Genomic DNA, 27,999 nt, shown 5'->3' on the forward strand with positions numbered 1-27,999 from the left:
CCACATCAAAGAAAATTCCTCATTCCTCATTTCTTCCATTTCATGCAGAAGGGTGCTAGAAACACATTTCTCTTTTTCACTCAGTTTAAGAATTGAAATTTTTCTCATTAGAAACCAGAGTAAAAACACATCAAATGTTTCTTTAGGAACCAAAAACCTAGGTACACAAAACCAAGAAGGTGCCAGTTCTGCAGAGTCAGTAGCTGCACGGGGCCTGAGGCCATGTTCAAAAGACAGGATTCCTACAGAAAAGTACAAACTCCCCCTTAAACAAAAAGCTCAGCGGGCTTCTCCTAAAAAATTATGACTGCGGAAAATATATGGCCTGCTATATTTTGTTCATATGTTCATGAAATCACTGCAAAATCCATTGGTTAGTAATCATAGTAAAAGTGGTCAAATTCTATTACTACAATGATTTCTGAACCTCTTATAACACTTGTATTCAAAAGTAAAGCCAACGTAGACCCAATTTACTGGTAAAATATTAGAAATGTACAAATAAATATATTCAATTATGTATTCATCCATTCAATAAAACTTAACGAGCACCTACTACATGCCAAGAGTGGTTCTCGGCACTTGGGATACAGCAGTAGCTAAAAAGTCCCCATCCCTGCTCTCGTTCATGTAGGTTACATTCTGGTGGGGAACGACAAGCAATAATTAATTAATAAATAAGTTCGCTGAGATAAAATCAGGTAAGAGGTATAGAGAGTAACCAAGTGCAGGTGGTCAAGAAAGATCTCTCTGATAAGATGAACTTTGAGCAGAGATCTGAAAGAAATGAGGAGCTAGCCATTGGCGGGGGCGGGGGGGGCAAGTGTGGAGGATGCTCTCGTTCCAAGCAGATAAACAGCAAATACAAAGGCTTGCAAGAAAATGTGTGGTGATGTGTTCAAGAACGGCAAGGCGGCCAGTGCAGCAAAGAGTGAGCAAGAGGTCAAACGGCAGGAAAAGGCGGATGAAAGACAGGGAGAGATACAGATCGTAAAGGGCTTCTAGCGCAAAAGGTCAGGATTTTGACTATTTTAAGATGGCAAATCAGTCGAAGGAGCTGTGCAAAGAAGCTACATAAACGGACATACGTTTAAAAGGATGGTACTGGCTGCTGTATAGACCTCGGACTGTAAGGGGCGAGGGTGGAAGTAGGGACACCAGTCAGTAGAAATGACCGTGGACTGAGGTAGAGCAACAGCCATGGACATGGGGGAAGTAGTCAGATGCTGGACATATTCTGAAGGTCGGCTACAGGGTGTACGAGAAAGAGAGAATTCAAGGATGACTGCAACAGTTTTGACCTAAGGAACTAAACTAAAATCTTTAGATAAAGGCCTCTCCTTTTTGGACAACTGGTAGACTACTTTTTAACAAATAGATTTGGGGGAAATGGATTTAACTGTTGGTTTAAAAAAAAATTATAACCAGATTATGTTTTACTATTACAAATTCATCAAAATACTTCAAACATTAGATTTAATCTTTTTTTAAGTTTGGAGGGGGGTGTCTTTGATTTAGTAATGGATTCACTCTTTTTCTCATCATTCTTTTTCTTCTTCTTCCTCTCCCTTGTCCCCCCGCCCCCAAATCTTCTGCTTTGTATTTCTGTAAAAGCAGAATGAAGTTCTTAGATATTTCTACCTGTTTTCTATGATCTGAATTTTGAGGCCTGATCAACAACATCAAGAAGGCCAATGTAGCAAACGTGGAGTGAGCAAAAGGACACGTGGTAGGAAACAGGAAATGAAATACTACTCTCATCCAGCATCTGCAAAACCCCTGCGAAGCCCAAATCATGGGCACTTCCCATTTGATCTCCATTATAAAACCGCCATACTTTAAAAACAACATCCTCATCATCAAATTAAAGAATAATAACACTAAAAAAAATCTGCAGTATAACTTGATGAAAAAACATGCACTGAAAAGATTAGGGAGAAAGAAAAACCAGGTGTAATTACTGTGTAATTACTAGTTACTAGTCCATGAATTTTCTGTTACTTAAATTTTACCTTTATGAAAACTTATCTAGAGCCACTATCCTCTTTACACTGGCAACTAAGTCCTGTACACGTTCCACATAGACCTAAGTTCCAAGCATTTCTCCACTTTCTCAAGTTAGTACATTCTGTATAATTTCCATCAATTCTTACATAAAGGAATGACTGATTTATAGACAGACATTTCCTCATCAAAGTCATAACCATAGATTTAAGTCAAATCTAAAGAAGAATTTGACTAAAAACTTATTTAAAGAAGAACAAACATAGTGGACCCTTCTATAGTTTATTATATATATATATATATATATATATATATATATTTATATAAATACCTTCTATATGCTTATCATCTCTATGAAGGGACCTGTAATAATTATTATGTGAAAAGAAACCATTTTGGGGGAACTGCACAACATTGTTTCACAATTTTTTTAGAGAATTTGGTATCCGATTTTAATCATTCAGCTAACTAGGTGCCATATGCTCTTATAATTCCCTGAATTTTATAAAAGGGAAGGAGACATTCATAAACAGCTATAAATATTTCAAAAATGTGACCTGCGTGAGGGAAGGCAGGGACTTTGGCTATTTTGTTCACTGCTGTATCTCCAGTTACTAGAAGATTCCTAGCACACAACAGATGCTCAGGATATACTTATTGAATGTATACACACACACATGAATGAGTGAATGAAAAACCTAAGTGACTAGTATATTGCCCAAAATGGTTGTCTAAGCTAACTCAAATATAAACTATAAAAAATTGTGTTGTTATACTAGTTATTCCATGCTAAGGATAAATATGTGGTATTTAATAATAAAATATTTTGGGGAAGTACTAAAGGTGGATAATTTTTTTTCAAAACATAGGGTTTTATGATGAGAAGGAAAAGTAAAAGTGGTCTCTTTATAACGAAAATACTGAGTACTCTAGACTTAAAGATAGCATTTTTCCTCAATGACTACCAGATTAAAACTCTAAAGAAGAAACAGTATAACTTAGTTCCAGGATATAGAGAGAGATTTCATACCAGGAACCTGTGACCCAATAGTAACAGGAAAATCTTGAACTTCAAAAAATTCTTTTTTCCAAGAAATCAAAAAGCTGATTCAAAAAGATACAATTATTTCTATAAGATAGAAATTTTTAACCTCTCCTGTGGTATAGGAGATAGTATATAACAGATTAAGAAAATAACAAGAGAGACTAACTGGTTTCCCCAAGGTCACACAGCAAGTTAACAGGGGCACCAAAAGCAATGCAGAACTGCTGACTCCTGGTCTTCTCTATTTCTGGCTGAAACCACATTTATTTAATAGGATTCAACAAGTGGATATGTCTTTGTTGGCAGAGAGGAGAAATGAACTTCATCATCTCCATCTTACGGATGTGGAAACTGGCTCTCAGAGGGTAGAGAGCCTTCATGATTTACAAGGAGTAAAGGGGTGAAGCCAAAATACAAATTCAGGGCTCTTTCTGCTACAATGTAACTACTTCCTACCACATTTTAGAACTCCCCTGAGGAATTTACACTGCAATTTTCTTCTCCTCTCATATAATTTCCTAGGAATGTTCTCCCTTCAGACCCTCCACCTTTACCCATCAGTGAGCCCCTGCTACTTACGGGAGTTACCTTACCCTTTAGTTATGTGTGGGAGAAGACAGCCTACCACCTTGTCTTCCCTTCCAACGGTCCTGATTCACCTATCAAAATCCAACATCTTCTTCAAAGTCCAATTCAAAGTCCACTGACACTTCACACTTCGAGTTACCTTTATTGTCAACTTGACTAGGCCATCGTATCCAGATGTGTGGTTAAACACTATTCTACAGGTTTCTGTGAAGCTGATTTTTTGGTAAGATTAACATTTAAGTCAGCAGACTTTGAGTAAAGCAGATTATCCTCCATAATATGGGGAGGGCCTCATCCAACCTGTTGAAAACCTTAAGAAAGAGACTGACTTGGCCCAGGGAAGGGGGAATTCTGCCAGCCACCCACCTTTGGACACAAACTGCAACTCCTCCCTGGGTGTCCATTCTGCAGGCCTACTCTGATGATTTTGGATTTGCCAGCCCCCATAGTCCTGTGAGCCAATTCCTTAAAAGAAATCTCCCTCCATTGCTACAGATCCTGTTAGTTCTGTTTCTCTAGAGAACCCTAATACACTTTCCCAAAGTTTCCTCTTACCATTCCACCCATGAAAGGTACCGCCAGTTGGCATCACGGTATACTAGTGATACCTTCAGATATTTTTATGTGACCATCTAATCTTCCCTAATAGACTGAAAAACCCATAGAGAACAGGTGCGCCATCTCGTGCCACTCTACATTTTAGAGCATCTTACACTTAGGGACTAATAAATGTGCTGAATGAATGTCCAGAGATGAGTCTGGAAGGCAGAGGAGGCTTCCAAAGCAGGAAGGAAAAAGGAAGAGGGAGATACTTCCAGTACTAGCAAAGAACAGAAAGAACTGAGCAGCTTGGGTGTCAAGAAACATTGAATAGACCAGCCAAACAAGTATAAAAGGTGAACGGAAGGAAGTAGAAGGCAGTAAGGAAGATACCGCCTTGCAATGCTTCAAATGCCGGTGTATGTTTATCTTTGAGGCAATGGTAAACCCTCAAATCAAAAAGGTTTATTCTGATAAAAGGAAAACGATGAAAACAACCACCCTTAAAAAAAAGGTTAGAATTGGTGTGTAAGTGGTACGTACCACAAGATGGGTGGGAAAGATACAAGTTAGGAGGCCAAATAATAATTATGATAATAGTGTCAAGTACTATAAAGCATACTTTTCCATTTACTAACCAGATTAATCCTCACGAGATCTGTTTGTGAAGAAACTAAATCATAGAAAGGATAAATAACTCACCCGAGGGCATACAGAAGGCAAGTAGCAGAGCTAGAATTCAACTCCAAGTCTGTCCAACTCAAAAGCCAGTTGTCCTCACCACTTCACTGTATCTCAGGCCAGAGGTAAGAAAACATAAAGCAGGGACAAAGTAAGCTGGAATGGATTTAAATGGAAAGTGGGGTACAATAGGGGTAAACATAGCTTCTGGAGCCCCACTGTGTAGGTTTGAATCACAGCTCTATCACTTATTCATATCTGGGGACAAGTTACTCAACCTCTCTGTGCCTTAGTTGCCTATTCCATAAAATTAGAAAAATAGTAGTACTAACTCTAAGAGTTATTGTAAGGACTAAGTGACTTAATACATATAAAGATCTTAGAACTGTGCCCTGGCACACAGTAAACATTTAACAAATGTTAATAGTCATTATTGTTAATATTAAGAAAGATCAGTAATTGTAATGATCTGCAACTTGCTTTTATGTTTACTAATGTGCCCTAGTGGCCTCAAGCACAGTAGGCACACAATATATATTTATTTTATAAATAATGAACTCAATATAGGGAGCAAAGAGAAAGCAAGATCAAGTAGCTAAGATTTTTCAGCCTTAAAATTTGCTTTTTATTTTCCTGGTAGTAATAAAAATTTTACAGAACTGCTAGATAAAACTACTATATGCATGTTCAGCAGAAATTAGTCCACTTGTCAAAGCCATATGCAAGAATGTCCATAGGATATGTACTAGAATGTCTATAATACACATACTAGAAATGTAAACAGCAGCACAGTTCATAGTAGCTCCAAATTGGAAACAATCCAAATGTCCTCTCAGTAGAATGTGTAAACTGTAGCATATGCATATATTGGAATATTAGGCAGCAATGAAAAGGACCGAGATCTAACTATACATATATTGTTATATGGATGACTCTCACAAAATGGTGATTAAAGAAGTAAGACACCAAAGAGAACATACTGTATTATTCCAGTTAAAAAGTTAAAAAAAAAAAAGTAAAACTAATCTATATTTTTAGAAGTCAGGATAATGGTTACTCTGGGGGGATAGACTGAGAGGGAACATGAGGAAGGATGTGAGGGACTGGTGACGTTCCGATTTTTTTTTCTTTTTTTTGGCTGCGTTGGGTCTTCGTTGCTGCACGCAGGCTTTCTCTAGTTGCGGCAAGCAGGGGCTACTCTTCGTTGCAGTGCACGGGCTTCTCGTTGCGGTGACTTCTCTTGTTGCAGAGCACGGGCTCTAGGCACGCGGGCTTCAGTAGTTGTGATTCACGGGCTCAGTAGTTGTGGCGCACGGGCCTAGTTGCTCCGTGGTATGTGGGATCTTCCCAGACCAGGGCTCGAACCCATGTCCCCTGCACTGGCAGGCGGATTCTTAACCACTGCGCCACCGGGGAAGTCCCGATGTTCCAATTTTTGATCTAAGGACTGGTTACATGGGCGTGTTCACTTTGCAAAGATTCACTGAACTGTACCCTTTGATTTCTGCATTTGCCTGTATGTGTCACCCTTTAACAAAATTTACCTTAAAAATGATTATTGGTAGAGAAAGAAGATGACAATGAGACTCCAAGTGGAAGTAACTACCAGAGCATGGAGGAATGGTCAGGGCCTGGTATAACAAATGACGTAAGGAAAGAGAGCCCTGGATGACCGTAATTGCCAATTTATGACAGGGAAAGAATCACGGAGCTACCTGCAGAAAAATGAGGTATGTAGGGAAGGATTTAAGGTCAGGAGAGGTAGCAGGAGGGTAACAGTTCATCACTGTCTGTCTTTCTGGATCCTACAAGATTTGGTTGCGCAAGAGTGTGCAAAGTGCCCCAGGTAGAGGTGATCAACAAATGGTACTGTCATCATCACCCCAGGGAGCCTGAAGCAAGACTATAACATGCAAGCAGAGGGGCTCCCATGAACGTAGGTTCCTTAAGAAAAAGGCTGTATTTTGCATATACTCCAGTGCCGTGCACACAGTAGATACTCAGTATATTCATGAATGTGTTCTAGACTGTCCTCTGTCAGCAGGAAGTCAAGAATAAGATGTGGGTAAGTGGTACAAAATTAAGACATCTGTCAGAAATTACCTCTAAAGTCTGAAGATGATTAAGCTGTATGGCAGGTCATAGATAAAGAAAAATTTAGAAGGGCAGAGTTCTGGCAAAGCGAGGACCAGATAAGGGAATGGCACCAGGAGCCCAGGAGGGAGGGAATTTCAGGAGTGGACTCGCCATGTCTAGTGTTGACCGGGAGTAAAGAGAATAGGAGTGGAAAAGGCCCCCGGTTCTCAGGTGGGGTGTCCCGTGGTAACCTTCAAGGGGCCCATGTGAGCCAAATCAACGACGTACATAATTTCTCAAGGGTTCAAGAAGGAATGGATGAACAAAAAATAATGGAAGCAGTAAGTAAATAAACAGAATACACGCAGGAACACCAGGCGTCTGAAGGTAAGAGAGATTTTAACTGGTAATTAGGAAGCAAAAAGCTGTGAAATGAATATTTTGGGATTAATTTTTGAAATAGAAAAAAAAAGCCTGGTTGAAAATAGAAGGCAAGGAATCTATGAGAAGCAGATATTAAAGATACTTGAAAATTACCAGAAACTGGACCCAGATTGGGGAAAGCATTGAGAATCAAGAAAAAAGGTTGAAGGGTCAACCTGCTTGCAGACAGCAAACGCCCAGTCCGTGGACCCGGGTGAAGGGTGGAAGTAGAGAAGCAGCAGCTGGAACATATTAAACAAAGATGTGGGCACAGGACAGCACTCCGGAAGCAGACACCTGCCTGGGCTTCTTTGCTCTGGATCTGATCAGACTGGTTTCTTTAAAGAAGAGTCACATTTGATGATTTGTACTGTCCTTTATCATGACAAAATTCTGTGTTTCTTAAATGAAAACCATAAAAGGAGAATCTGTACAATGGCCAAATGAGTCTTCTTCAAAATATTAGCAAACATTACTCTAGACAATTAAATATACATATATAGATGTATATATATATATATATATATACACACACACACACACACACAGTATTTCATTCCTGATGATCAAAAGTTAGATTGATTCTCTCTCATTTACTTTAATGCTTTCTAATCCAATTATTTATATATTGGGTCAAGGGTAAAGAGAGGTAAAATGTTTTAGTCCTGGTGTGTGTGTGCATGTATGTATGTTTTCAGGTATAATGCAAGCATCGCAGAGCAATGAATAAGAATCTCTGTAATTCAACATACTCCTCCTGCAGATGTTCAAAGCTCTAAATGGATTTTCAATCATACTGTAGTTATAATTATACAATGTTACAAATTAGCAAATAATCACATTAAATCAGAAAGGAAAAATGCCTCCTTTAGTGTATAATGGTTATATAATTCATGATACCCTTTTGAAAATGAACCAGATGTAAAGAATACAGTTTTCCTTTATCTGTATTTTCCAACTTCCTGTGGATAAAAACATTTCCAAGCCATATTTTTTTTTAATAAGAGTGGAGTTTTCTTGGGAAAGTGTCAGAAAATTAGCTCTCAGAATAATACTTTCAGTACTCATAACAAAGGGGAGTACTTCAAACATCGTGTGTGTGTGTGTGTGTGTGTGTGTGTATGCAACACAAAGCCTCTCCATGTATATAGTAAGGAGGAGGTCACAGAAGATTCAGAAACTTAAGATAATTCCTATCTAGAACTGAGCATTTCTACCTTTAAATTTTTTATTATTTAAATATACTGTGCTTCTGGTTGGTAGTTGGAATCAAGGACTCCATGAACCAGTCTAAAAAATAATATCCTTTTTAAAAAAACTAATCATGAAAACTTTGATGTTTTTACAACTTTGGAATTTTATTTGGCTGGATGTTTTTATTATCGTTTCTCAGTTCACCTATTGTTTCATCTTACATTTACCTAAATTCAGTAGAAATTGACAAATTAGAATGGCAAGAGAGGGGAATTCCCTGGTGGTCCAGTGGTTAAGAATCTGCCTTCCAACGCAGGGGATGTGGGTTCGATCCCTGGTCGGGAAACTAAGATCTCACATGCCGTGGGGCAACTAAGCCCACGCGCCACAACTAGAGAGCCCGTGTGCCACAACTACAGAGAAACCTACGTGCCACAAATAGAGAGTAGCCCGCGCACTGCAATGAAAGATCCCACATGCCACAACTAAGACCAGACGCAGCCAAAAATAAATAAATAAATATTTTTAAAAAAGAATGGCAAGAGAATTACTGAAATCCATATACAGTATTCTCAGTTTTTAAATATTATTTTTTTAATTAAAATTAAATTTACAATTTCAAAGCCTGAGTAAACATTGGAAAAGGTCTCATACAGAGTTTTAGGGTCCTAGAGTAGTATACACAATTTAGGCCAGTTGTTGTTACCACTTTTATTAAGGATGCACATAATGCTAAATTCTTGTACAATAAATAACATTTAATGACTTATTTAGGGATCTATCATACATTACAGTATGTAAGATCTATTACGCATTATCAAAGTTTAACTAAACGACTAAAATGTTAGACTCTGAAGTATGCGAAATAAAAACTGACCAAAATTGCTGAAGAACCTTGAGTTCTCCATTGTGTTCAGGCCAGGAACCCATGAAGATGCCCACAGTTAGTCTACAAGTAAGACCACACCATCTGTCGTCCAAGTTCCTCAGCCTAAAACAAACACTGAGACTCTTTAATTCCTTCCCAATTCCTCCAATCCATCCTGAGAGTCTCTAACATCTATTTACTAACATAAAACACCAGCTACAGCAGAAAGAACATCAAGATAGAGTTTACTTCCATTTAACCAAAAAAAGCATAAAACTCACCTGTGGCACTAATTAAAAGATTTTGATTCAGGCAGTCAGGAGTGGGGTTCAAGAATATGCATTTTTTTAAAGGTACTGATTTTTTTTTTGAAGTATAGTTGATTTACAATGCTGTGTTAATTTCTCCTGTACAGCAAAGTGACTCAGTTTTATATATATATATATGTGAATATGCATTTTTAAAGAATGCCACAGGTGATTCTGAGCCATGCAGGCTAAGGACCAAACTTAAACATTCAACCAACCCAATTTCTTACTTTTGTTTTGTTTTTTTTAAAATAATCATCACTTACCAAGAGCCTATCATCCCCTTAAATAATCTTTATTTGGAATCTGTTTATCTTCTTCAAACTACACCCTCTTCAAGTTACAAGTACTGCAAGATTAGCATCAGGTCATCCTGGCCCATCCTGCTGTAGCCAACCTGGCTTCATGACCCTGAACAGCTGCTCTGACCATCTGTGAAGCTGCAGGCCAGGCCTGCCTTATCCTGTTTCCTCACACTTGCCTGTAACCTCAGCCCAGAAAGCAGGACCAGCCTGGGCCTTCTGGGCAAGATCTGCTCCCTTGTATGGGACTGGGGCAAGGGTGGGGAATCTACTTAGGATGATAACAATACAGTTTTTGCTTAAATTAGTTTTTGCAACTCTAACTTTAGGAAGTGCCAGAGGAAATAAGGGACAAATTTGAACTTAATTTCAATGACATCAAATACTTTGTCTTTGGAGGGTAATTTTGATTTCTAGCACTCATGTGTCAGTACCAAATTTGTACTCAATAAGAGTTTCTACTAAAGCAGGGTTTATAGCGATTTGGGCTCTGCTAATCATCAATTAGGTACCTAGCCCCTTGGTAGCACTGTAATGTCACAACTTGGCTAGGCTGAACTACACTTCCCAGAATGCTCTTCCCTGTATGTTTCCTGTTACCATGGGCCCGGATTGATTCTTCTACCAGGTGATTGACAACTATCCGCACAGCAATTTCTCCTTACCTTACACTATATCTTTGTTATTTAAAAAACAAACATTATTTGGGGCTTCCCTGGTGGCACAGTGGTTGGGAATCTGCCTGCTAATGCAGGGGACACGGGTTCGAGCCCTGGTCTGGGAGGATCCCACATGCCGCGGAGCAGCTAAGCCTGTGAGCCACAACTACTGAGCCTGTGCGTCTGGAGTCTGTGCTCCGCGGCAAGAGAGGCCGCAATAGTGAGAGGCCCGCGCACTATGATGAAGAGTGGCCTCCACTTGCCACAACTAGAGAAAGCCCTCGCACAGAAATGAAGACCCAACACGGCCCAAAATAAATAAATAAATAAATTTTTTAAAAAATAAATAAATAAAATAAAATAAAAAACAAACATTATTTGAATACCCTCTATGTGCTGAAACCCACTATGTGCTTTCTGAATTAATCGTCACAGTAACTATGCTGGTATCATCTCTGATTGACAATAAACACAAAGGCTGAGTTTGGGGAGGTTTACAGAGCCTGACCAAGAAACAAATACCTGCAAACTAGGTCTTCTGACTACAAATCTGTGCTCCTACTACAGCAGTTTTGTTTTTGAACTATATTTTATTCCCAGCTATTATTTTCCTTGAAGATTAGACCGAATATGAGTTCTTTGCTGATTCCATCAATCATTCAAAATATACACACAATGCAGTCTGGCAGATACATAACTTGCATTCATATTTTCCCACCAGTATCCATCTTTTCACAATTGGTCATTTATTTCAAGGATCCAAATTACTGACCTTTTCGAGTTTTCCTTCGATCTATGGGTTTCTCTCTTTAGCGATCACTGTTCAGGTCTTCTGAAGACCTTCTTCAAAACATTTGTTGTCCTGGTCAAAATCATTTGTTTCTAACATTGCTTCATCTCTCTGATTGTCTGTTAAAGTATCATGCAGTCTGGCTTGCGTGTCAGTGAAACTTACGTAAAATTTGCTGGGCTTTGCTCTGAATAAGGGTAACACCTTTTTATGCTGGCAGGAAACATTTTTACGCTGGCGACACATCTACTCACTCTGGCCAGCTGCAGCACAAGATTGACGTGTTAACCTTGAGAGCTGGGCTGCTGTAAACTGAAACACGTTGCAACGTGCCCCTGCTATGAGGACTCCTCCCCTCCTCTCACAAATTACACCAGAAAGAATAGTATCATCCTTTCACAGTCACACCTGGGAACTTGACACCAGCTGACACCTTTCTACTGTTTATTTCCAATGTCTCAATTTTCCACTCTTCTAAAGGGCTTAGTGTCATCTGAAAGCTTGGCACTTTCACTCTGTGCCCAGGGCAGCAGATCACTGATAAAAATGTTAAATAAAACCAATCTCAGTTCCAATCTTGACATAATGCTCACCCCATTCAAAGAAGTGCCTGTTTTCCCGTACCCTTTGTTTCTGCTGTCTAAACTACTTCCTTCCCTTGGACAAAACACATCTCTTCTAGTACCACAGGGTGTCTTAGCTATTGCAGGGCAAGGGACGGGAGGATGGGCCAAGGCTTTTGGAAGTTTAAATAAATCCTCTCCCTGGGCTCTCCCACGTTTGCATTCTTGGTTCACCTAAAACCATTCCAGTATTGGCTGAAGAGCCCAATTTCTCTGTCTCTAAGCAGCGGTGTGACTATGGGCAAAGCCTCTTTATCTCTCTAGTTCTTACTTCTTTCACCTGTACAATAAAATAACTGGTCTCTGGAATCTGTGGCATTTCACATTTGGATATAAAACTATGATTCTGGTAAATCTGTCTTGATAGATGGCAAACTACTTTCTCAAATAGGCTATGTTTGCTTAAGATTTGGGTGATTTTTTTTTTTTTTTGGCCTACAGGGCATTTGGTACCTTTGTGACACTTGGAATCTTTTATGAGTAGTCAGAGATGAGGCAGATATTGAAACAATAATGGGGAAAACTCTGAAAGACTTAAGCTACATCTCCACTACATAAAGTACAGAACATGTCATCTAGCACCCTGGAGCGATCTGACATAGAAACAAACTTTTCAGATGAGGATGTAAGGAAAATGATACTCCCACATCCAGCTGAACCATCTTCAGTTTCTGGTAGGCGGCTAAAGTGTTAAGACGGCTGGACTCTGAGTGGCATAAACGCGACTGGGCCAATGCGGAGGTATGGGTTGATCCCAGTACTGAGAAGCACTTCAAGTTATATAGAAAGCACAAGTATCAGCAGTCACAACCTAAATGCCTACAGGGCCAGCAGGTCACGTGAAGGAGTCCATGTCGCTGACTGTAACACCACAGGGAGTCGGGGAACTGGGCAAACTAGACAGCCTATACCTATCTGTAAGGCATCCAAATTCAATTCTTAAAAAAATGGTCCAGGGCTTCCCTGGTGGTGCAGTGGTTGAGAGTCCGCCTGCCGATGCAGGGGACACGGGTTCGTGCCCCGGTCTGGGAAGATCCCGGCATGCCACGGAGTGGCTGGGCCCGTGAGCCATGGCCGCTGAGCCTGCGCATCCGGAGCCTGTGCTCCGCAACGGGAGAGCCCGCAGCAGTGAGAGGCCCGCGTACCGCAAAAAAAAAAAAAAAAAAAAGGTCCAGGTAAAACAAAACCCACCAGTAGACCAGAATCAGCTCTCGTGCTGCCAGCGTATGATCTCTGACTTTACGGGTACTTCAGCCCTCTGGATTTCTTTGCTGACACTTCAGTAGGAACTAACGGCCCCACCTCCCATTTCTCTGGTAACGCTGGGGAGTAGAGGGACATGTGGAAAAGAGTATTTCTCTGGCAAAGTAAGGTGAAAGATTCAAGTACTTTGATGGACGAAATCCCCGCTTATTAGTAATAAAACTTCTATTAGGGAAAAAAACCCACAATCCTTTTTCAGAGAATAATAATAGAGCCCCCTTCATAGGGTTGTAGTGAGGACCGAAAAAGGTAATCACTTAAGATACTTAGTGCAGCACCTCGTACATAAATGCTAGCCACTCTCATGATTCTTATTATTAAATTCTATCAGGTGATGGAATACAAACTACATTCTTCCATGGAACCTCAGAGAATGATCATATTCTCAGGCTGGGTAGGTTTGGCCGTCTTGTACTGGGCCAGAAAACAGCTATACCATAAAGCACAAAAAAGGATTCTGTGCTTTCTAGATGCTGCTGCTGCTCTGACAATGTAGGCCTCTTTAACGTGGGAATACAGCACATCTGCCACTTCCCTCCTCCTTCCCCACCCACTCTGCCCCGACTTAAGGTCCCTGCACTGAGATCCCAGAAAAAGTAGAGCAAAGGATTCTAAAACATCTACTACTTCCTGTGCCTCTCCCCGCAAGATTTTTTTTAAAACCCCCGTATTGAAATGAACACACCGTTCCCAACCCCACCCATTATAATGATACCCCTGCAAATCCTAGGAATACTTTCTAAGGAAGTGGATGTCTTTTAAAAATCCATAGAACATAGCCGGCATGCTTTGACATGACAAAACACCTCTTCCCATCGCTTCTGTTTATTTTTCCCCTCCCCACCCCTCAGCTGAAGGTAAACACTGCTGTGTGGGACCATCATGTTCTACCAGCTTTTTAAAAAAAAAAAAAAAAAAAGAATATTCTAAAATTTTAAACCCTGCTCTCTTATAAATCTTTATTGTTTCATGAGTCAAATGTTGGATCTTTCTCAGTCTTCTGCAATGTAACTCTGATAAAGAACCATTTGAAATCAATGAATGAGTGAATACACAAACGAATAAATGTACGTCTGAAAACCAAGGAATACACAAAGAACAGAAGTATTACCCTTGCTTAAGATATCAAGTTATTTTCCAAACAGCTCAAGAGAAGCACATGATTTTTGTTTGCTTTTGAGAATTTTAGAATAGACCATCAAATACTAGTAAATACACGTTAACCGTACGATTGAAAATGAGAATCTTAACACTTTAAAAGCAAAGGGTTTTTTTTTTTTTTTTTTTTGAGGTATACTATTGATACTTCACCTATTTGGCAGAAACTTTGCTTTACTAATGGTTAAAGCATAGAGAAGCATATCTTGCTTTACAAAGGGTGAAAATCAAATGCCAGATGCATTAAAGAAACCTAACATTACATGAAGGCTCCTTTTGAAATATGAATGATGCCACGGACCTATTTCCATTTGAAATTCCGATTTTTCCATTTATTATAGAACACCTACAATAAATAATAATAATGTCAAGTGATATTATTAAAGAACACTGATTTATTTTACCATTTGTTTTCTCTCCCCTAAAGGGAAAGAATATCAAAGAAACACCCAGATTGTGTTTAAGTGTTAACTTCATTTTATTTGTGTAGACCTCACTGTTCTACTGGCAGTGTGTTGCCTCAATAGCTATCTCCCTACATATTTTTGCAAACTATATCTTTTTCCTGGGAGGGGTAAGAGAAGGATAAAAAGTAATTCCATGCATTTGGAAGACTTGGTATGAAGAGGTAGGCACTAAGGTGTGCTTTTGATTTAATTAAGAAAAGTATAAACTTTGTGGAGTCATCTTCTTCAAAGCAAAACATGAGGAAATCCTAGTTGAGGATTGAGATAAGCTAATTGATCAGCTTCCCTAAAGGAAATTCAATTGATTTTATAACAGTTCCCCAAACTCTGCAGGATTTTCCGGTAAGTCAAGTCCAGGAGCAGAAATGGTTACCAGGACCTCAATTTTATTTTCATATTTGCAGAGACAGTGAAAATGTTGTGTTCCCCCATGGTTTTTGTTTGTTTGTTTGTTTTTTTACCTTTTCTCTTTGATCACAACCATAACAGAAGACTCAGATCTACCCAGAGCTAAGAGCAAGTCACAAGGCAACAATAAAACAAGCAGAGATGAATGAACAGGGATGGAGGTAGGAGGCTGTCCTCGGCCGGACTGGCTACAAAATCTGCAGAGTCTAGTGAAAAATGAAAACGCAGCGTTCATTATTCAAAAATTAAGAATTTCAGGGACTTCCCTGGCGGTCCAGTAGTTAAGACTCCGTGCTTCCACTGCAGGGGGCATGGGTTCGATCTCTGGTCGGGGAACTAAGATCCCGCATGCCCCGAGGCGCAGCCAAAAAAAAAAAAATTATTAAGAATTTCAGAAGAACAACAGCAGTGCAAGAAGCCAAAGTGCAGGGCTTTTCTGAGTGTGGGGCTCTATGCAACTAACTGCACAGGTCACAGGTCCATGAAGCTGGTTCTGGTCCTGGAAGACACTTACCAGGCTCCCTGGGTAAGCTTTACAAACAAACTCCAATCTCCAGTAAGTCAAATATGTGGAGATGAAATAAAAGCTGCTTGGAGATACAGCTCTTTTCAGGAGAGAGAGGACGTGTTGAGATCTGTTCATTTTGTACTCCCACTGACTAGCAAAGTGTCTCACAGGGAACAGGTACTTAAAATAAAGGTTGAAATGAAAAATAATGCAAATGGCAACTAACATTTTCATCAACTCATCTCCTTTGGGAAAGCAATTCTCCCCTTCAAGATTGCTCTGCTTGTTGCAGACAGCCATTTTCCTCTCTCATCTCATCGTACATGACATTAGCCCACACAGAATGATGTTTGAGATTAAATCCCAGTATAAACAGCATCTTAAAATATCTCAAATATCTGGCAGAAACAACTCCGTTCTCAGTCATCAGCAGAGAGAGAACAAGTTCTCATTCACCCGCTGGAGCTGGCCAGGAGGAGGGTTTGCCATTCTCAGCAAATTATATTATCCACAGGGAATTCATGCTGAATTTTAAGTCTGATTTGAAGAGAGTCCCTATTTCCCAGCCCACGGGTAAACTTTAAATAGCCATTAAAATGACATTTCAAAATAATAAAAGAATTCACAGAATGGAGGAACAAAATAAATGGTGTTGTAAAAGGAAATGGAAATGTTACCATAATTAGAGCTTTTAAAAGAGACATTTTAATCACTGGTTGAACACTGACTTGTTTACAATAGCACTCAAGGCAGATGGCAAGAGACTCAAAGGAAAACCATAGGTATTTACTAGAAAGGTAAGGTGAAGAAAGCTTTTGTAAGGTCATTGGAACCACTTCTTGAAACCTAGTTTAAAAAAAAAAAATCAAGACACCAGTTTGACCTTTATGGGGATGTAAGGCTTCATCTAATCTGGCTTTGCCATCAATATAATATGCCAGAGGCCCAAACTATGTAATTGGAAGAAAAGGGGGGTTACCATTGCCCCCCACCACGATAGTCTAACAATGTAATAACGTAACTCTCTTGTCACTCACCATCACAACAAAAATGCACTCACGCTCTTTTATGGTACCTAAACAGTGCAGCTTTCAATGTGGGCATTTATTTGCAGTTAGTGGAATGACACGTTGTCCAGTAAGTTCTCCCCAGACAGGAGCTACATTTAACATTGTAGAATGCCCCCTACAAGCCCATACAGAGATTAAGTATTTTTCAAAATCCTTCTGGAAATAACTGCTAGGCAGTTTTACCAAGCAGACTAGAATATAGCCTCATAGTCCAGTACTTTAGAGAACTTGAGACGTGTAAGGAGAATGGTGATTCCAAGAGTAGAGTGACCCACAGAGGCTGAGAAGTGCAGAAAACACAGAGGCAGCACCCTCTAGATGGAGAGAGCTTGGAACAGGTCCCACAGACCTGAAGTTTCCACCAGAATTCCACAATGTGTCAAGACTGTCCTTGGCCGGTAGAGCAACTGTGCTGGCCACAGCAGTGGTTCCACTGCTTTGCATCAAAATGATGCTTACCTCTAGGAAGGCGGATGGCCGCACCTCAACAGCAGGCTACAAATGTGTTCTGGAAAAGTAGGAAAGGTTATCTGCCCTCATTAGGACAATTAGAAGCCCCTTAGCACTATGCAAACAGACCATTCAACAGGAATAATGCAAAGACAAACATGTTCTGATAACAGAAAGATGTCCCAGAATTGAAAATTTTAGAAACCATGTATGCAGTCAGCAACTTCAACCTTGAAGCCAATTCACTCTTCAAAAATTACTTTTTCTCTTAAAAGTGTTCTCTTTAGTATTGAAAAAACTAAAGAGGGACTTCCTCACTGGAGGAAGACTTGGAAAAACCCCAGACCTAAACGAAAAGCAGTGATCTTGGCCAACAGCTTTCTGGTTTCCCCTGGCTATTATTAAGGATCCTTCTGTTTGACTAAGAATTTCTCCACCTCTCACAAACCATCTTTTTTCTTTCTGTGTCCAGAAAAAAATCTGAAAACCATGTGTTTATAATGAGCCTGTTGCTATGCACATCATTAAAACACATTACAAAAATCTTTCCTTTGAGTCAGGAGGAGGACAGGATGGGGGAAGATGAACTCCCAGCCAGAGTCCCTTTGCTGAACAGACAAGCTGGCAAAAAGGGAGATGAGAAACAAAGCAAAATGGAAAAAAATATGGTGGTCCCATCCCTTGAGTCATTTTAACCAAAGGAGGAAAACTAATATTTTTAAAGCCCCAAGGTAATGTATCTTACAGTTTGGAACAGGGCTAACAAACTCTCTTCCTAATCTCTTTAATTCCTATGGTTTCACGACTCATCCTCCATCTGTCTGTCAGTGTATCCTTTTCACCAGCTTTTTCACACTTCTGTAAGACTATCAGGAGTTTTGTTTTGTTTTGTTTTTTCCCCCTTTATGTGTACTTCTGTGTGTATTCTCCTATTGATATCTTTGGTCTTCTATTCAGTTACCACCTAAACGTAGGTCCTGAACTGTCCATGTCGCCCCCTACTCCCCATAGTATCTTGGCCTTTTTCCCTCACTTATGAAGAGATTTGTTCTGCAAAAGTCATATCCTGGGAACGAGATGAGACAAAGCATATCAAAATTAACGTCAAAAAACAAAGATTCTCGATTTTCTAACTTTAAAAACCTGGACTTGATCATCTTAAGTCAATCACCTTCTTAAACAGTTTGCAATCAACATCCTTCTCCAATTTTTGTTGTATTGTTCCAAATACTGTATTAACCTGCAAGTTTTCAAGGGTAAGACGGTCTGAAGATGAGAAATGAAATATACATCTTTTAAATATATCTTTCACCCCTGTGTGTCTTTATATGGGTTCACACACACACAGGCACACACACGTGTGCACACACACACAGAGTATTAATTCTAAGCTCTTTGTCCTTAATCAGAAAAGAAATGGCTGGTCCCGACCAATGCTATAGAACCTGTTTTACTTTCAAAGAGAAGTAGCCAAACCATTGCAAACATGTGTTGGGTGAAAACAACTGTGGTTGGCTCCAGACAAAGGCTTATTTTTTAAGCACAGATGGTTGAATGGTTGCCTCCTCCAAACGGTTGCCCACAATGAAAGACAGATTTCTATTTCTAATCTATGCAAACATCTTACTCTGTGGGGCATCACAAAGACTAACTGTTCTGTGTCAGATGCTGCGGATCCCAGGTGCTCTCAGAGAAGCCAAAGCCCACCTCCACCTGAGATGCCTGGTAACTCAGGTAACAGGGGCTGACTGGGGAGTGAGCCACTAACCAGCTCCTTGTGAATGCTGCTGGGGCCTTCCATCAAACATTCCTCTGGAATCCCGCACCCACCACTGCTTCTCCTTGGCTGCTCTGCCTGGAGGACAGTTTCAATATTCAGTTGAGACCCCAGATGCTTCTAAAACCTCCCAGGAAGGCTCAGATTCCCAAGGGCTGTTAATTGACTATTGGTAGCAGTCTTCACCTTGAATTCAGCTCTTCGGTTCATCTCTAATATCAAACCCAGAAATCTTGAGCACTTAGAACTGTTATTCTGTTCAAACCAGTCTCCTTGACCCTCTAGTCTATATGCCTAAAACCCAGGGTGAGTCTCAGTGGATTGCACCTGGGTCATTGTTGGTGTCTCTCAACCTTCCCAAGTATATGTATTCCTTTCTTCTTTCTTTTTTTTCCAGCCATGCCGTGTGGCTTATAGAATTTTAGTTCCCCAACCAGGGATTGAACCCGGGTCCCCCACAGTAAGAGGGCCGAGTCCTAACCCCTGGACCACCAGGGAATTCCCTCCTTTTTTTCTTTTCATTCTCCCTCTATCAATGTTCCTTTCTTTATTTACAACACTTTTCTCTATTATTTCTCCACCTCCCTTGCTCTGACCGCCCCCCCCCCCGGCACATTCCAGTTTTAGGGCCCCTGGGGACAACAAAAATTCCTGCAATGCTGGGGGTGGGGGGGGAGGACCAAAAAAAACTCCTCGTGCAAACCGGCTCCTAATTTTAAACATCCTTTCCTATAAAGAGAAGGTTATACCTGAAATCTACATAGGTTAGTTCCAGTGTTTAAGTCTAAAAAATGTCCTTCAAAGTTTTGAATTATTTTCTGTTAGTTTTTCTGATCAAACAACAGTAACCGAGTTTGCTTCAAAACCCTGTGTCGAAAAACACTTCTTTCCTTCCTTATCAAACTTCTTAGGGCTTCCCTGGTGGCGCCGTGGTTGAGAGTCTGCCTGCTGATGCAGGGGACACGGGTTCGTGCCCCGGTCCAGGAGGATCCCACATGCCACGGAGCGGCTGGGCCTGTGAGCCATGGCCGCTGAGCCTGTGCTCCGCAACGGGAGAGGCCACAGCAGTGAGAGGCCCGCGTACCACAAAAAAAAAAAAAAAAAAAAAAAAAAAAAACTTCTTAAGTGAACCAACCTAACTGAGCAAAAAGAAATTCCAAAGTTCCTACTCTATACCTCAGTTTTTGAGATTTAAACACTTTTTGTTTCAGCTTATAAATGCAAGTATTGACAATCAAATAATGCAGCATTAAGTTTACTTATCTGGAAAATCTAAAACTGTAAAGAGCTTTAGAGGTTAACTAACTTATTGATTCCCAAGTCTGAATGAACATCAGAACTACCTGAGGAATACTGTTTATTTTAAACAACACATCCTCGTGAACCCCAGTCTGAGACATTCCAGTTCAGACTTCTGGTGCGGCCCTAGAATCCATATTTATAATAAATGCTTGGGGTAGTTATGATCCAGTAGGCCCTGGTCTGTTTGAGAACCACTGATGATTCCAACATTGCTCCCAATATGGAGGTCTCCTCTATAAGACACTACATGGGCTACCACTCTGTGCTACAGCATTTTCAGAGACTGGGGCTCTTGCCCTTTTATAAGTCTGCTTACTCCACTTTTACATGGCTTTATTATTAGAAAGTCTGTTCTTATGTCGAGCCAGATAACCAAAGTCTTTCAACTCCTTGAACTTCATTATTACCAGCCCTAATTTTGTGCCCTGGAGCTGACACAGAATTCCCTCCCCATGAGAGTCCAAAGGCAGCTACTGTACCCTTGCAAGTCTTCATTTTTCTAAGCTTAAACAAGCTTTTTTTCTTTTACTTCATAAAGCACAATTTCTGAGTCCCTCACCATTTCAACTGCTCTTCCTCAACGGACCTTACAGGATAAATCTGTCTAAAGGAACACCACTTCATTTTTTTTTTCCCTACGGGCTGTACTTTTCCCAATATGCATTAATTTATAGTCCATGTTTCATCCTTGGCACTCATTCTCTTGCATTTAATGGTCCAAGAGCCATGAATCAGCAAGTATTTCTTATTACCCTAATGCTGTGTTCCTAACACTGTGTAAAGTACTCAAGGATTCAAAAGCTGGAGGAAATCATCTTGCTTTGATTTGACTTGAGGAGATTTGAGGAGATAATTTCTTGGACAGAAAGGACTTCAATAAATGAAATCCCTTGAAAACACTGCACAATGGTACACAATCAAGTGCTTCAAATGAATGACACCTGAAAGACTGACATAGGTGTCCTGGGTCAGACCGTCGGCTCTCTCGTGGCCTGTGTTTATAGAAATACCACCTAGTTAACAATGATTTGGGTTAAAAAAAGAAGAAGATGGACACTATCACCTTAAAATGTAAATAAAAATTTCAACTCCATCTTTATTTCAGACATTTAAAATCTAAGAAATGACACATGCAATAATCAAGTAGAATACTGTTCCTTCTACCTGGGATGCCACTGGCATTGCTTCCCAAGCACTCTGAATGCCATGATCCAAGTAAAAGGCTTAAAGTAGAGGGCTTATGCGATTCCCTTCATTACCGGAAATAACACAATGATAAGGAGACACCCCCCCACACCTGCATATTTTAACGAACACCAACAAAAACGCACTCGTTTCATTCACAGCATCGCAGACTATCAGAACGGTTGGGACCCATTCAAATCCCTCACTTTACAGGTGAGGGAAAAATAGCACTTCAAAGATGGCACGTGGTTTCTCTCCCAGTTAAAGCAGCCAATGAGCAGGAGGGCGGGGCTAATCTCCAGATCGCTCTGCTGTTGGCTTCCTGCCTCCTTGTATTCAAACTACGAAACCAAAACTCTTACCCTCTCAGAGCTTTCCTCAACTCTATTCCCATCTTCAGTTACCTTCTCAATCCTCAAATCCAGAGTCTGATGATGCATTTTGTTTGGGGACATTTGAGGGAAGGACTGGACCAAACGGTTTTAGGTGGTTAATTTTTTATGAAATCCTAGCATATTGATTTTACCCACAGTCTATGCTGCTAGACACAAAATTCTACGTGCTTCAGGATCACCGCTACCTCACTAGCAGTATAGGGAACCGCTGGGGTTAGCTACACAGATTCAAACAAAAATTCTAAAGCTGCAAAGCAACTGGTAAACAATTCCCAACTATGCCACCCTCTTCCCCACCCCACACACACACACACCCTTAAATCAACCAGCTCATCTATTTCATCTGAAGCCTCACAGTTAATCCACATCCTACGTGGAACATGGAGGAAAAAATGTACCTACCTTGTGGCCTCTTGCTGAAGCCACGACACGTTTGGCACATAAAACATGACTCCAAAGAAAAGCAGAGGCTCATTAGCAAATTTGTCCAGATGTTTCTTCAGAGGTTTCTCCAGCTCCACCCATCGTGCTTGCTGGCTCTTGCTGAGAAACCAAAGGCCAAAGTAGTGTGTCTAGATAAAAGGATAAAACAGCATCAGTTCACGCTTACAAGGGGCATCCTGAGACCACACAGGAAATAAGACTCCAGCACCTTACCTCCCCTTTAGTGCCTCAGCCTGTACACAAGGATCCAGCTTTTACTTTTGAACTTTGGGATACGTGAAAAGAAACCACAGGTACCCAGTACTGTAATCTACCCTGAGTCTCCAGATGCAGTATTCCTACCCATTGCTGCTGTTTGTACATGTGGGTACTGATGCACCTATGCTAGGTAAGCGGGGGTGATGCAGAGTGGGGACAGTGTGGACTTATTCTAAGATCTCAAGGCTGACTTCCCTGTGCTAGTGAAGCACAGGAGCAGAGGCAAACACAGCTTTCTCACCTGCTACAAAGTAACTTACGGTTCAACTCCAAAGATGAAACCTTCTGCCAACGTTAAGCTACAGCAGTGTAGATATTTTCATACAGTACCGGATTGGAACAGAAAATTGATTCACTGTTTAGGCTTTAATGAAGTACTTTTAAAAAACATCGGCCGCGACCACTTCATTATACATGAACTGCAGCGAATCCCTCCCCCCGCATTAAGCAGGGAGAGCGGAAGTAGCCCCTCTTCACAGCTGCCACAGGAGCCCCTGGTGGTTGTTCTTGGCAGATCATGGGGGGATTTGAGAGATGAGAGTGAGATTTTCACCCTTAGACTTGAAGCCTCAACCAGGTTAGTTTTGAACAATGTGCTAAATGATTAAAACAGGTACTTTTATGCATCCAATCCTGTCTTTACATTAATTCATGTTAGGATTTCAGGATTAGCATAAGTCGCTAAAAAATAGATCACTGCTTTTGAAGCGTTCTTTTATATTTCAATTATAGCCTAGAATGGTTTACAGCACACCTGGAAAGCTGCCTTCAAAGGAATCATTTCATTACAATGTTTAATTTCCAAAGGCATTTTGGTGCCGACCTTCCCACTCCAGCTGGCTGCCACCTCAACAATACTATAGATCAATCCCCATCACCACCCCACCAAAATCTGTAATCAAGTTTTGACTCTGACTTTACCAGAAAACCAGACACATCCTTCCGTACATAAAGCTGCAGATCCAAAATACTCTAAAGGATATTTTTAAACGGGTTTTTACTTTCAGATGGGACCATTTCCTCCATGATTTTCCAAAGGGCAAGTCCATACCAGAAATCTATGCATTTCTTGAGCAACAAAATGCCAATGAACAGAGCCGAGGTTATATTTCTATCAACTTAGACCAACTTGCTTGAGTGAATTCTGACCCTATTGTTCATTTCCCAGCTCCAGTGAGCCCATTAGTTGTTCCAATGGGACTGATGACGTAGGGGAAATGAAATGTGGCTGAACAGAAAGAAAATAGGCTTTGAAGTCAGTTCATCTCCAAGCTTTTACACTCTCTGTCTTGATAACTTTATACAAGTGATGGAGCCTCCGAGGGTCTCAGAGCTTCCTAATCTGTAAAATGGGGATGGTGATTACCCCCATCACCCACAGGCTGTTAGGGGTGTAAATGAGATAATGCCTGTCCACATGTGCGTGGCCCACATTAAGTAACTACTTCATAAATGGTGACTTCTGTTGCTGCTCCTATTATCACCATGATCATTGTCCTCAGCAAGTGAAAGCAGGCAAGCCTCAAGAATCTTTGTCATCAGTGCTATTGGCATCTCTATCAACCACAGAATCAGAAAACAGAAGTTAAAAGACACAGACGTAGAGAACAGTCTTGAGGACATGGGGAGGGGGAAGGGTAAGCTGGGACGAACTTAGAGAGTGGCATGGACATATATACACTACCAAATGTAAAATAGATAGCTAGTGGGAAGCAGCCTCATAGCACAGGGAGATCAGCTCGGTGCTTTGTGACCACCTAGAGGGGTGGGATAGGGAGGGTGGGAGGGAGACGCAAGAGGGAGGAGGTATGGGGATATATGTATACATATAGCTGATTCACTTTGTTATACAGCAGAAACTAACAATACACTGTAAAGCAATTATACTCCAATAAAGATGTTAAAAAAAGAAAACAAGTTATCTAAAGATAAAGGAGAAAAAGCAAGCAAAAGCAGAAGCTGGAAGGCCTATAAATAACATAAAAATCTAAAAGGTATAAGAAAAAAAAATCACAAAGCAGTGCCTCCCCAAAGATTTTCTTTAGAGTCTCATTATAGGTGTTTATGGGACACTGGAACATCACTCTGATGCTTTCCTAGGGGATCTATCATGGGGGCTTAGGCTAACCTTAAAATGAGGCAGTCTGGGTACTTAATAAACTGTCTGAAAAGGGTCCAAGGCAGTTCTGCATTATACTGAATTCCTTCATGGAGCACAGCACCATATGAGGGTATTCCACCATACTGTGGATGGCTTGTAGTGAGTTTGCATATGATAAATGAGGTAATATATGTAAACAGTGACAGGCTATGTGATAATTATTTTAGTTGAAAAAGAGCCCTTTTATAAGCATAGGTGGAGAAAGGGAGGGCAAACTCTGCAATTGCTTAACAAGCCAACCATGATTTATTATCTTTCACTAAAAGGAGTCTTCACATTTGGAGGCATTATTTTATGGTCCATACTTCATTCAAATTGTAACATTCACTCAAATTAGTAACATTCAAACTATAAAGGATCCACAATAACTGCATAAACATTCTACAATTGATTTTGAAAAAAAAAAAAAGATTTAACGTTTACTTCTCCTATGCTTTGAAGGCCGGTATTTTAAATTTCCTTTTCTCATTCCCACCCAATCATTAAACCAGACCTGATCTCCCCGCTTCAAAAAAAAAAAAAAAGCGACTTCCCTCATGGCACAGTGGTTAAGAATCTGCGTGCCAATTCAGGGGACACGGGTTCGAGCCCTGGTCCGGGAAGATCCCACGTGCCACGGAGCAACTAAGCCCATGCACCACAACTACTGAGACTGCGCTCTAAAGCCTGCGAGCCACAGCTGCTGAGCCTGCGTGCCACAACTACTGAAGCCCGCACGCCTAGAGCCCGTGCTCCGCAACAAGAGAAGCCACCGGAATGAGAAGCCCACGCACTGCAATGAAGAGAAGGCCCTGCTCCGCAATGAAGAGAAGCCCCCGCTCACCACAACTAGAGAAAGCCCGCGCGCAGCAACGAACACCCAATGCAGACAAAAATAAACTAATTTTTTAAAAAAACCACCCTAAGAATATTCCATGGAGTACACATACACATACATGCATGCACAAAGATACATTCAGGCACACGTGCACACACAGAAAAGGAAGATGATGAGGTACAAAAGAAATCATTGTATGATCATAGTCTTGAGCCATAATTAACAGTACAGAATTCCAAATAACAAGGTAAACCACTTCCAATGCCAAAACCTAATCCATGGCGTAAGATATTTTTGTTGCTGCAATACAGTCTTTTCCAGAGGACACAGGGTACTTCTGGGTGACTCACCATGCATTTATCCAATGAAACAATTATTTAACTATTCAAGAAATGGGGTTCCAATGCAGAAGCAGGTAATCTGGAGGACACAGTTTCTACATACTATGGCCAGAACGACCTAGTTTTAGAAGTGCTGTATTGAGTTATTTAGGAGGAAGGAAAGTTCATTTATGAGATCCCCATCCGCACACTGTTTTGTGAAGCTCTGCCCCAAGTAACCTTCTCCATTCCCACCCCATCCCCCCACCCCGTTCTTCCCCTAGCCACATCCCTGCTCTGGAGTATTCAATGGAGGAGAAAGACCCTGTCTCAAAGTTCTTACCCTGTTCTGTTCAAGTTCACAAGGCAACACATTTATTCAGCCATATCTACAAAATGCATCACAGAAAATGGAATCAGAACCTAACCACTCACTTAAACTAACATGTGCACCAATCAACTTCCTGTGTATCAGCCAAGGGGCCATTACTCCCATCAAGCCCAGCTGAGACCACACCAGGCCTGTTCATACGTGACTTGCCAAGTTCAACTCCAGCTGAATTCTGAAAGCTGAGCTTCGCTGCTAAACACTGCCAGATGGTTGAAGGAAATGTGGTGGATTCCAAATAGAAATGGTAGAAATGGCTACCTCCTCCATGACCAAAAGGATTCCACAGTATTGCCCAAGAAAATGCCTGAGACACTTGTTTGGTTTATCTCCAAAGCACCAAACATAAACCAGGTCCATCTAATCCTCAGGATACCTCTGTGTGGACTCTAAATCCCGTTTTATTTCTCTAGTTTTCTTTAGAAAACAGCTCTGTTGCCATGAATTCTGCAATGAGTTCATTGCAATAAGAAAAGACAGGGCTTCCCTGGTGGTACAGTGGTTAGGAATCCACCTGCCAATGCAGGGGACACGGATTCGAGCCCTGCTCCAGGAAGATCTCACATGCCACAGAGCAACTAAGCCCATGCACCACAACTACTGAGCCTGCGCTCCAGAGCCCGCGAGCCACAACTACTGAAGCCCGTGCTTAGAGCCCATGATCCACAACAGGAGAAGCCCCCGCTTGCTGCAACCAGAGAAAGCCCGCGTGCAGCAACAAAGACCCAACTCAGCCCAAAATAAATAAATAAATAAATTTATTTAAAAAAAGAAAAGAAAAGACAGAAGAACCGGTTCCCAGGGAGAGGAACCACATCTCTGAATCAATTGCTAAAAATGCAAAAATGCATTACTAAAAAAATAATGTAAGAAGAGTCACATAAATTGTCATTTTCATATGAGTAGTTTCCTGGTTTATTTGGTTTGGAGTTTTGCATTTTAACAGGGAAGGATAAATGTATGTGAGCCCTCAAAAACAGGCTAGTTTCTTCAGTGGCAGATTGGCATGTGAATCCTTCAGTGTCATAATAAGAGCCCTCTTTCGGTATCATGAAAAGATTGTAGTAAATAAGGCCTTTAAAAACAGTTTGGGATGTTTTTGATTGATTTCTTCATTTATTTGTAAATATGGTGTTATCCCCCATGGTAGCTATTAATAGGGAAAGATTTTTTTGAGGGTTTTGTTTTTCTAGTTTTATGACAATGACACAGCTTTAATGCTAACTATTTATAAGGGTTACAGACACAGTCTTGGCAATTACTAGGGATTAAATTCAGGATCTTATCTCAAGCATTTTGAAGAGTTAATCATCCAGAAGCAAAAGTTTAAAATACTTTCCATTAGGCTGTAATAGGCTCCCTGTAGTAGCCAGTATATTTCAGTTGTAAATTAAGAAACAAAAAGGTTGAGACACCTTCACATAAAATATATAGGAATTACACACAAGCATTCAAACTTTCACGGAGGCATGGAAAATACTTCAAAAGATGACTAGACACAGACTCTGAAAACAGCACTTCACGCAA

The 27,999-nt window shown here is 40.6% G+C and overlaps 1 protein-coding gene across 2 annotated transcripts in view; it reads right to left on the reverse strand.

Moving 5' to 3' along the window:
• Positions 1–27,999, reverse strand: part of PTPN14 (protein tyrosine phosphatase non-receptor type 14) — a 175,809-nt gene that overhangs the window by 71,338 nt on the left and 76,472 nt on the right. For both annotated transcript variants that reach the window (XM_060091121.1, XM_060091122.1), the window contains one exon: positions 22,487–22,656. In XM_060091121.1, coding sequence (XP_059947104.1) covers positions 22,487–22,656 — 170 coding nt within the window. The remainder of the gene's footprint in view (positions 1–22,486; positions 22,657–27,999) is intronic.

The sequence above is a fragment of the Mesoplodon densirostris genome, chromosome 2, assembly GCF_025265405.1.
Source record: "Mesoplodon densirostris isolate mMesDen1 chromosome 2, mMesDen1 primary haplotype, whole genome shotgun sequence".
In the NCBI taxonomy this organism is placed as follows: domain Eukaryota; kingdom Metazoa; phylum Chordata; class Mammalia; order Artiodactyla; family Ziphiidae; genus Mesoplodon; species Mesoplodon densirostris.